Source organism: Dipteris shenzhenensis, chromosome 3 (assembly GCF_047967505.1).
Source record: "Dipteris shenzhenensis isolate YYH24624 ecotype China chromosome 3, Dip_SZ_1.0, whole genome shotgun sequence".
In the NCBI taxonomy this organism is placed as follows: Eukaryota; Viridiplantae; Streptophyta; class Polypodiopsida; order Gleicheniales; family Dipteridaceae; genus Dipteris; species Dipteris shenzhenensis.
This window is the reverse complement of record NC_141598.1, coordinates 55,374,629-55,386,612: the sequence shown is the minus strand read 5'-3', so window position 1 is coordinate 55,386,612 and position 11,984 is coordinate 55,374,629. Positions and strand designations below refer to the sequence as shown.

Here is an 11,984-nt window from a genome sequence, read left to right as displayed (position 1 = left end):
CTTAAATGGCCCCCTGAGGGACTTGAAGGAGTATGTGCAGCACATGAACCCTTACTTGGAAACACCTTACCAGCGGAAAAGTTACCCCACAGTTCCCAACGTAAGAAGTTTTGGAAATATAAGCCACATGTGCGGATGAAGCTCGATCAAGCGACTTCAGAAAAAGAAAGAAAAGAAGAGCCTAACAAATATATAAATGCAACTATGCCACCTAGTACACATGACATATGTCAGGCTAGTTCAACCCCATCAGAGGCTGATCTTCGAGAAGTGCCAGAATACTTCAAGAATTATACAAGTGGCAGTGCGGCAAAAGCAATGCCAAGACCACTCAGAGAATCTAAAGTTCAAGAAACCGATAGCATTGGCGAAACTCCAATCTATGAGGGACCGGCAAAAACATGCACAATAAACCTCGCCCTTGAAGGGAAGGAAGAAAAATTAGTTTTCATTGGGAAACCGCTCCATCAAGAAGATGAAACCAAACTTAAAGACCTCCTAATGGAATACTGTGACTGCCTAGCATGGTCATACAAAGAGATGAAAGGAATTTCACCAGAAGTGGTAGTACACACGATACCTATAAGGGAAGGTGCTCACCCTAAGGTATGTGGACCTTATCGCACAAATCCTAAATATGGCACCATGGTTTATGACGAGCTAGAAAAACTCCTAGATGCCAGATTCATCTACGAGATAGAGCACACTGATTGGGTTTCACCCATTGCCATTGTACCTAAATGCAACAAGAAGCTCAGAATATGCATAAACTTAAAATTACTAGAATGTCAAAATTTACAAAAGTCCTCTCTCAAGCCACCACCTCGCTTGAAAGCAGAACACTTGAATTTTGGTAATCCTCATAAGCTGTGACATAAGAGAGGAGCTCAAGAGATAATAGAGGAGTTCAATAAATTATGTGTGTGCATGCCTTCCAAGTTTGCAAGATGCACATGAGTCTAGTGGTTTCCAATTCCGATCTCTTACCTCAAATTGCTGAGGGCTTATCATCCTTCTCCCAACTCGAGAGATTGCTGAGTTTTCCTCATCCAAATTGGAGGCTAGAAGTTTGTTGCATTTGATCTATTTGATTCCATTAAAAAAATTAGTAGAGAGGGCTTCACAAAGCACACAATATCACGGCCTCCATGAGGTCCTCTCTAGGCTTTTTTTTTCCCCTTAAAAAGCTACCTAAAGAGAGGAAAATCCCATTACCCATCATGAGCATCAATCGTATTGTGGTGCTGCGAGTGCCTATACATTGATTTTCTTCATGCACACTTGCATTCCCTTCGTAGGGAAAAAATAAATGAAGGGCCATACCAATGCCACTTTAGCCCCATTTAAATGATTTTTGAAGGGGCAAAAAAATGAGCAAAGGGGGCTCCTTGGATATTGCAATATTGTGGCATCTAAGAAGTCCCCTTTGTTCATTGCCCCCCCTTTTATAGGGATGTGTAACAGCAGCTTGCACCTAATACTAGGTCTAGTGTGAGGTCATTAGTGATGTAGACCTTTACTATCTACTAAAAGATACACTCTCGGTGTTGGACCATGTATGCCTTGAAGTGTGGGGGAGCTTGCAACTCTGTCTTCCTCATCATCTTCCAAGTCCTCTTTGGATAGGTGCTTATTATGGGTGGGAGCCTCTTTGTTTTTAGCCCTAGTGGTCTTGGCTTTTGGAGGTTGTTCTTTATTTGCATCCTACTGGTACCTTAACTCAATTTATTCTGGAGCCCCAATTCAATGAAAACTCATGATGAGTGGTGGTGGCCTTGACATACCTAAGTCAATGTAGGTTTCACTTTACCTTGACTTCACCTTTCCTTTCCTTTCCTTAGATGCCTTTAGCATACTGATCATATTGAGTGGTGCTATTACTCTTGGCACCTTTGGCTTAGGGGTTGCAATTTGTATTTCCCTTTTCTCAAAAACATCTATGGTTGCAAGTATATGCATCCAATTATGAGAGAACTCGGGTTTTGGTAATGGAGCATACCAATGTTCATCCCCATTCTCACCCATGGCTTTCTCTTTACAAGCTTGGAACAAATTAAGCGTTATGTTGACCTTTGAATGGTATCTAACTCCACTATGAACAAGTTTCTCAACATAAGGTGAGCCTTCCACGTTCGAAGATAAACCCTCATGACATGCTCATCCTTGTACAAGTATATTTTGTTAGAGCTCCAGTCAAGGACTAGTCCTCCAATGCACATGAAAGGTCTACTCAATATGATGTCATATGAATCGGATTGGTTGTGAAAGTCCATTACAATGAACCACACACTATACATAAAGCCAAAGCTCTTTATCTTAATGTCCTTAGTACTCCTATTGGGCTTTCCCCACTTTCTTAGCACTATTCAGTGACAATTCTATCACTTACTCTTGCATCCAAGATTATTGTAGCATTCTTCTCACGATACGAGATGGGTAAAATGGCATTTGTATCATCACTCTTGAAGCACTAGTCCAAGTTATTAGTTGGCACCTTTTGAATATTTAGAGCTTCCACCTGGGATTCGACCATTCATCCAATCGCAGAGGTCCCTCTAAAGAGTAGGCTTACCTCATAATAATATAGTAATGTGCATGTTTACTTCGGTTGACAGAAGTGCAACCAATCAAGCACATTGTGGGATTGTGTGACCAGTTCGAAGCCAATCGATTGTGTCTCTTCAAATCCATAAAAGGACATGCTATCCTCTTCTCCTAATTTGTGCGATGTAGGGTCTTCTCAAACATCTTGTGTCTTAGCAAGGACCTTCCTACTGAAGCACACTTAAGTTTTATCAGGCTCAATTGGATACTTAGTGCATGGAGTGGATAGTATCAACTTTCTTACTTGCCTTGAGCCATTGTTTGAACTTCTCTTGGCACTCACATACCGATTGCTTTTCCTTGATAAGGCATTTTTTTTCCATGAGGGGATTGGAATTCTCACTGTGTCCCTTTAATGTTGTGGCCCGATTTTGACCTATGGTTCTTCTTGTATCTTTGAGTTCCACATGTAGGTGATTTGTCATCCCATGATTTTGAGGACATTGTGCCAAAGGAGGTGGATGTCGACATAGTGGTTGTGTTCTCATATGAATTGCTCTAGATGGTCACTTTGTCATGACCTTTTCCTAGTTTTGTAAGCTATGACATTATTGCCTTGTCTTTTCTCAAGTGCTTATGGAGTTCCCTACTTTACAGCCAAACCACAATGGTACAATTATGGTAGATGAAGTTGCAACAGCCGGTATGGGTTGTTTCTCCTTGTAGAGGCAATCCTTCAAGAAATCAGGTCCTTGGCAGTTGATTAATTTTCCCCTTGTATGGATACTCATTAGCCCTATGAGGGCCCTGACATTTAAAGCACTAAATGGGTGGCCTTCTCGTCAAGGTGTTCATATCTTTAGCCTTTTGAGACATAGGGGCTGTTTGGTATACTAGTTGATGTTCTACATAACATAATGACTTATAAACTAGAATGGTTTGCACTATTATCATATTCGCAATAGTCACAGATTTGTAGCCAACTCTTCCATGTTAGAGGTTGGGATTGCCTCTTGAGCCTCATCTAATCTTATGGCCTTTAGAGTCTATGACACATTGGATGAAGCGGGTGAAGACATTTCCCCTTAAGTTTTCTCCTTCATATTATCACTGAGGCATCTTGCAGTTTTCCTACGCAGCTCAAACAATGTGGGATTCATGGCGAATAAATGGTCATGAATCTTAGAATCCCATAAACCTATGAGGAAGCATGGCAACAACTGTGCATCACTCATTTGCTCATGAGGTTTGCATCGCAAATTTAGATGCTTCACCCTAGTGATGTAGTGATGTAGTCACCTAAAAATGATGATTCTGGGTTGGGTCTCCGTTAACCAACTAAGATTCTTATCCGAAATGTGCCACTAGGTGGACTGTGAGTCCTCAACCTACATAAACACACATATTTGATTCAAGAAAGAAAAAATGAAATAATTAAAAAATAATAATAATTTCTCACTTTAAAAAAATGATATCTTATTGTTTTGATCCATGACAATTCAAAAGATAAGACCTAAGTGAGTATAGGAAGGTGAGCGATGGGATTGGGGTTTGGGTGGGTGAGATCCTTGTATACAACTTCTTATCTTAATGAACATACAATTTTATGATGTTTCAAGGAGTATATTCTTTTAAATGTAAAATATATACTCATTAATGCTTCAATATCGTTAAGTGCCTTTGCCTCATGACAGGGACGACCATTTTTCGAGCAAAATCTTGTGAGCATCCGAGCAAAGGAAAAAAAAAGCTTCCAACTATGTAAAAGTATTTAAAAAATGGATCAGAAGAAAACATAGTTTCACTTAGAAATATGCAAAGTATTATAGAAATGCCTATTTCATACACAAATCTTTATATGAATCTTGGGAATTGTAAATAACATAATGGAATGGCATCTGAAGAAACCCACATGTAAAGTAGATTTCTCTATGAAAACTCCCTTATGATCCTTCTTACTACTTTTACTTACTAGGGGGGTGACATTGAAAACCCTCTCTCAACCTATCTTCACGAAAGGGTTTGTCCAAAGAAACCTCATTGAATCAAGCCATTCAAGATAGTTTTGCCACGAGACCCTCTTTGAAGTAGGTCTCAACACTGTAAAAGTGACATAACTTTCACATTCAATGTCCAAATATAGTCATTCAACCACTTAAATTGATTAGAAAATTCCATTTGAGCACGTATAAGAGGTTATATTTTACAAAATCTTGCATATACCATCTTGAATCTTGCACATATTTTATGAGAGTAGTTACATAAGCTCTTGTCATATTGACATAAATGTGTTTAATAAGTAATTATATACGTATAATATTATTACATTGAGAGTGATTGTGAGGGATGTTTCTTAAATAAATTATTTTTCAACACTCTTTTTATGTAATAAAATGGGTACAAATGATGTCTATGAACAAGAAAATTTATGTTATGTGAAAGTGAATGAGTGACTATTTTGTATATATGTATAATAAAGCAATCTAGTTCTTGTGAAAATAAAAGTGCAAAAACCATGTTTCCTAAAGAAATACGCTTTTTTAAATCTCTTGAAAAACACCCTCCGATAAAGCTGCTCATAGGTTTCTGCTCGTACAAATGACACACCTTGCCTTCACTAGAGAGAGAGAGAGAGAGAGAGAGAGAGCTTTCATTAGTCATTGAAATATATAGAGATCATATAGAAGGTGTGAGTGGAAAGTGGAGTGAATGGGAGTTTTGGTATATTTCTCTATGTGGATTCCATTGACCTAGGGCATGGAAAGAAGATGGATGACAGAGAGGTAGATATTGTTATCAAAACAATAACATCGAATCCTCTATCTTCTAAATACTGGGATGGTTGCAAGTCAGCTTAAGAAACCAACGTATAGTAAAAGTAAGTAATTAAAGAAGAAATTTGAGGTACTTCAGATTCATTACAAATTTGGCTGTGAAAAAGTGCAGCTAGTTCTGCCAGTCTTAAAGAAAACCATGGTATACTAACAAAAACTCCAAATGGAAGATATATGATAACTTCAAAATACATTGGAAATGAGAAAATCATTTATTCAGCTTGTCTTGTCTTTCAACAGTATGAGAGTAACAACAGTGTAATTTGTATAGAAGAGAAAAAAGCATGGAATTCTTGCAAAAGAAAGAGTTCACTGAGACTCAACAAACAGGGGCAGTATGTGGCTTATGAATTTCAACTGCTTGTATGATTTCTGCTTAACCCCATAAATGAAAGGACGAGGAAATGTTGAAGCTACAACACCAGTTATTCACTGCATTCAAGATAAAAAATACAGCTTTAACCTTGGATTGATCTGTCCAATCTTTGAAGATTCTCTAGAGCTGCGAGTTCAATAGCATTGAACAAAGAGGCCATTGAATATCGATTTATATTACTCAATTGGTACCAAGTTGTCAAAAGCTGGCTATACATGTCAGTGCCTGAAAATGTAATTATGATCTGCAAGGGCGACAAGCAATTTATCAGTTCTTCACAAATTATCATATATCTATAAGCATGCGGTATGAAAGGTATCATGTGGCCATACATGGTGTAGGTATGTGTCAAACAGGAATATTTACAGGTGTGGTTATTCAGAAAAATTGATCACATATATATGAGCTTATAGAGATGCAATATTGAAAGCACTTATGCAAACACATACATGCATGCACATGTGCACATCTTTGCATACATGCATGCACATGTGCACATCGTATTGATCTCCCAAGTACTGAAAAATATTCATGTGAGCATATACATGCACATATAGGCACATATTGAAAGCATTCATGCATGCACGTGTGCACATCATATAAATCTCCCCAACTACTGGCCAGATGCGAGGATGCAGTACAAACTACCACACATACCCACACACAATGCTATGGGAAAGAGGCAAATATTTACTCACACATCAAAAGGATAAAATAGGTACATTGATATAGCCCGTAGGCGAGAGAGAAAGTGAAATTTTATAATGTGAATACAATGTCATGAAAGACTACGCATTAGTTTTCAACTAATATAGGCCAGCCAAGTACTGGTTACTAAAAGGTAGATCTCTTCCTCAAGAAGAGTCCACTTGGGGAAGCTTATTTAGTATTTGAAATTTGGTTGTCTAGCTCAAAAGAAATTGATATGATAGGCAAGAGAGGTTTAGTAGTTCACGCCTAGGAAGTCCAACTTAGAACTATTGGTTTCCGTTTCAAAGAATAGGGTCCATTCATGGAGCCTACAGAGGCACACATGGTCTCTTTTGGAGTAGAAAGCCAAGCCTCAGATGGTCTAGTAGGGCATAGTCATACAAAAGATGGAATGTGTGCCCACAATTCTCTTACATATTTTCAAACCAGCAGCTTGATCTGTCCCCAATTTCTTTGGAGCCCACAAACTTGGAATTGTTTTTCCAAGAAAATTGTACTGCTTAAACACGACAATTGGCTCCCTTGGAAGCTGTGCCTGTCCTTTCGTGGAACATGCAATAGAGTGTCCACTTTTTCTGCCCGCTGCATTCATTGACAGCTGCAGCAAGCTCTGTAATGAATGTACTCACTAAAAGTATGACAGTGTTGAGCTCTTGAAGCCACATTTGGACCTGCAACATAGCCAATTGAAATTGAGCTTTTGAAGTGTCTTGCAGCAGACAGCAAATTGAATCCAGTAACAACACTAGCAGCAGAGTCCAGACAAAAGCTGATCTCACTATTCTTGAGCAGTGGGAGGATTGGAGCTGACTGATCGATCAAATTTCGTATTTCTCTTCACTAGGTTCACCTGAGAACTTCGTAAGGCATGGTTTAAAAAAAAGGAGATGAACTCAGTAGTTAGTGAGTTTTTGCAGGTCATTCATGTTGCCATCAATCTTGCTCTTCAAAATCCAAACACCAACAAAGTTTTAAACACTCACCCAAATTGTATTAGTATTTCCCTAAAGGCTCCAATCGGATTTGTCAGGATTTTCTCTTTTACCAAAGGGGGCGCTATATTGACGTCGAAGGCCAGGAAGACATCATTTGTGTATGCATTAGTACATTCATCCATTGGTATACCCGTACATGTCTGAGCTACTCAACCTACTAGCCAACCCCCTGCACATCAGTCCACCTCCCTTACTCCGGCCAGCTCCCTTCCACTTTCTTCCTGCTCCCTTCCACTTTCTTCCTCCTTTGCCCCTCTTCCATGTCAGCCCCCCTTTCCCCATGCTTATTTTCCCTCCTTTACTGATCTCTCTTCAGCCAGCCTCTCCTGCCCCCTGTTTGCCCGCCTATAGGCTGGCTTTGCACCCCCTCTAGCAACCGTGGCTGTCCTCAGGGTGTGGTGCAGTGCCCCGCTGCTGTGAGCCTATTTGGGATGTTTGCATCCCCTTTTACAAGCCTCTGTGCCTTGCCCTGCTTGTAGCCCTTTCTGGGCTTTTTGGCTTCTCTAGTCCACAGACTGGCTGTTAGCCCCTACTTCTTCCTTGAAGCCGCCCTGAAGTATTCATTTTGCTCCCACGGCTCCAAAAGGTCTAGCTAGAGGAGTTATATGGCAACATCCTTGACACCCACCACCATCCGGATCTCCCTTTCGCCCAAGGACAAGCAACAGGTGGAGCATGAAGTACATGATCCCCAAGATCATGCAGTGTGATGGGATGCATGGTTGATCTCGTGCCCATACAATGGCAAGTTCGAGATTGGTTCCAAACGAGCCAGACCACTCAGATGCCATCAGAGGGGAGCCTTGTGTATTGGGCCCACCTCTAGTTCCGTTTCATCCTAGTGTAGAGCCATCCTTCCTTCTATTTGGGCATGTTTCGCACAGCCTTGGAGGCCGCCTCATAACAACAGCTTTGGTACTTTTGGATGATGGGGTATCAAAGGTATGATTGATTGTTAAAGACCCAAATTCCCTTGCAATAGAGGTGACGTTGGAGATCTTGAGTCATAGAATTGACTCTCGTCGCCCTCCCATAGGTTGGAAGGGAGATAGAGCCAACTCACTTGTTTCATGTTGATGTCGTGCTCCTCAGTTGCAATGCTCAACAATGTTACTACTTCATGCACTATCCCCTTTGGGGGTAGACCTCACCTGTCAGGTCATCTATAACCTTAGGCTCAATCACAAAAGCTTTAGAGCAAAGGATCTGGACATTGTTGTTTCTCTTACCTCAGTCATTAAAGCACTCTCTAATACAGTGAAACTCATATATACATAATACATGACAATGCATCAGCTACTTTTTATCCTTCCCTCTTCGGTACCGACAAATATGGAATTCCTTATGGATTCTCTCCACCTAGCCTTGCGGCCACTCAAATCAAATTGTTCACAGAAATATTTCAGAGTACATTGACATCGACATAAAACTCTGCACCATATGAGTAATGTATCAAAGCATGAATCATGGCATGAGTTCATGAGTAGGCCAATTCCTCTAAGAGGGAGAAAGCTTCTTGCTTTCAAAAGCAACTGGCCTTTCCTCTTTACCACATAATCACTTGCACTGGTTTCTAGGAAGAACGGTTTTCGGGGATCAACAAAATTTAACACAGGTCCAACAACAACTGCCTGGTGAGACAATATCAAAACATACTCTGATATGTCTTCCATAAAACTGGACAAGTCCTAAGAATGACTGTAAAGCTGTCACATTCATAGGTACTAGCCACACTAAAATATCAGCCACTCTCTGGATCCATCTCAACCTCCTCAAGAGTTATAATGAACCATAACACATTTCTTAAACATTTACATAAAGACTTGGCTATCTCAGCGTATTGAACACTATTTTTAAATGTTGTAAACCAATATATCATCAATAAAATGCTCTAGGTACTGGCCACACTAAAATATCAGCCACCTGCTTGGGATCCACCTCAACTTCCTCAAGAGTTATAATGAACCATAACACATTTCTTAAAAATTTATATACATACTGGGCTATATCAGCGTATTGAACAATTTTCTTAAATGTTCTCTATGCTCAGCAATACTTTTGTTGTAAACCAATATATCATCAATAAAATGCACTATGAACTTCCCAACATATGGGCGTAGTAGATCGATCATTCGTCATCATGTTAAATGTAGCTAGAGCCTTGGTAATCCCAAATGACATTACCGAAAACTCAAAATGACCAAATTTGCTTATCGAGAGTTTTATGTACATCCTGTTCTGTTTAGCTATGGTTGGCGTTCTCTCCATTTCTATTGAGACCAATTCCCATCTTCTCATCTAGCAACGATGGTTCTTGACCTCCATTTCAACTTGTTTGGCTACTGGTCGACCAGTTGCATACTCAGCAATGACTGGCCTCCCCTTTGATCAATGGATGTACTACCCCCAGCTATTGTTGGCTGTTTTCATCATTATCTTTCTGAGTTTTATTGAGGAGTGCTGCTCATGACGGCTTTCTATTGCATCGTCTCTCCTCATGAATACTTTGGAGAAGTTCTCAGGGAGGGGATTTCCAACTTGGTAGATACAGCTTCCTAATCAAGAAGGACTACAAGAGAGAGTCTTTAGCGATGAGGACGTTCCTTCACTAGAAGCCACAAAAAGTCAAAGCATGGAAGCAGCACAATCAATGGATGATTGCTATTATCGGCTTTGGGCCTGCTGATTCTCTCATGCATCATATTGATTTCAAGTCATTGGCCAACCAAGTATTCCACCAAGCTGGAAGGTATTTTTAGAAACAAAATTACCAATTCGAGGGTGTTTGTAAAGCTTAAATTTCATGATCTCAAAATGTCTGATAGTGATGCGCTTAGTGATCATTTAGCTGCAATGTACTCCATTATCAGTCAGCTCACATGCCTTAAAAGAGAGTCTGATGATGAGGACAAGATGGGTGTCCTAATCAGAAGTATGCAGAACATAGTCTTTCCTGAAAGTACTTTGAATTGCACCACAGCATTCGAAGATATGGCGGCCTTATTGCTAGAGAAAGATCACAGACACAAGAATGGATACTGCCATTTCATCTTCTTCAAAATGGATGGATGGAAAGACGATCAAATGTCAATATTGCAACACTTTGGTCATAAGCAAGCATTTTGCTTCAAAAATAAAAAAAAGGAGCAACAAGAGCATCACACTAATCTGGTTGCACAAGATGGAGAAGAAACCAATATTCAGACGTTCGAAATAAATGCATGTATTGTTCAGGAGCTCAATCTTCAAGATGAAGATTATGTTTTCTCAGTTCTCTATTTATGTAAGTGTCAATAAAGGTTCTCTGCCTTGGGTAGTCCCCCTAAAATACAACTCTATTTTTGGTGTGTTTCCATTTGTCTAGTTTTACATTAGTTAGGAGGGGGTGACTAATTGATGATCTCAGCTATTGGTCGCAAGCTGATTGAGGAAATAATTGTGACATGAAAGGTGCACACGGCCAGGCCGGCTCTTTGCAATATTGTGGTGGAGTTGGATATGGGTTATCTTTATAGAGGTCTCACCACCTTTGCTCCGAGGGTGGCTTGCTGGAATATCAGAGCCTGCAGTGTGAACAAAGTTATGGCTTGGTCTGTGTCAGTGTGAATAGGTTCTAGTGGTTTGAGACATTTAATAGACATAATGTACTTGCCATTGCCATCATCAATGATGTCAAGTTTGTGTTAACTGAGTCATAAGAGGCACGTACCTGTCGTTTCACATGAATTAGAATCCACTGATCTTGCCTAGATTTGCATTCTATCATGTAGCCTTCATGGATTCTAATAGACACCAAGTCAAACAACTCAACAACATTCTGTGTGGCCAATTTCCCTCATCATCAAGTGTATTAGCGTATTCTCTCTTACTTCAAATCCCCAAATTTGTCAATGTATTTAGTTACTGATAAATTTCTTTGCCTGAGACATCGATACTTGTCCCACGCTCTACAAGCCTCATCTAGTGCCATGAAATGTATTTGGAACTCCGTTTAAATTTTCCCATGTGACTAGAGCTAATCTAGCCTTTTGTTGTTTTATACTGTTAAAACATGGTGTCTGTTGGGAGTGGAGAGGGGAAAAAATAATAGAGGATGAAAGTGGAGCAACTAATCTAGCCTCTTGTTGTTTTATCCTGTTAAAACACGGTGTCTGCTGAGAGTGGAGAGGGGAAGAATCACAGAGGTGGAGCAACATCATTAGGAAGAATATAGAACACATTCAACTCAATGTGGAGATGTTATTCATGCTGAATTACCTCCTTAATTAGCACCTTATGCATCACGTATCACCATACACAAACATACACATAAACTATAGCAAGCACATAAACACACTTGGACAAGCACACACCTATTTGCATTTATCCCTTTTGTACTCAAATAAGGCTTGTACTCCAACAGCCCTCTCAAGTGCTATCCTAGTATACATGCTTTAGGACATAGTTTCACTGGAGTGTAGTGATTGGTATAGTCCTTGGAATAGGGTTGGTTTACACATAGAAACACACATACAAACAAGTAAG

At 39.9% G+C, this 11,984-nt stretch overlaps 1 protein-coding gene across 1 annotated transcript in view; it reads right to left on the bottom strand.

Moving 5' to 3' along the window:
• Window positions 1-5,711: 5,711 nt before the first annotated feature.
• Window positions 5,712-11,984, bottom strand: part of LOC147904026 (uncharacterized) — an 85,724-nt gene continuing 79,451 nt past the window's right edge. The window contains exon 7 of the mRNA XM_087373042.1: window positions 5,712-5,998. Coding sequence (XP_087229168.1) covers window positions 5,837-5,998 — 162 coding nt within the window. The 3' untranslated portion in view covers window positions 5,712-5,836. The remainder of the gene's footprint in view (window positions 5,999-11,984) is intronic.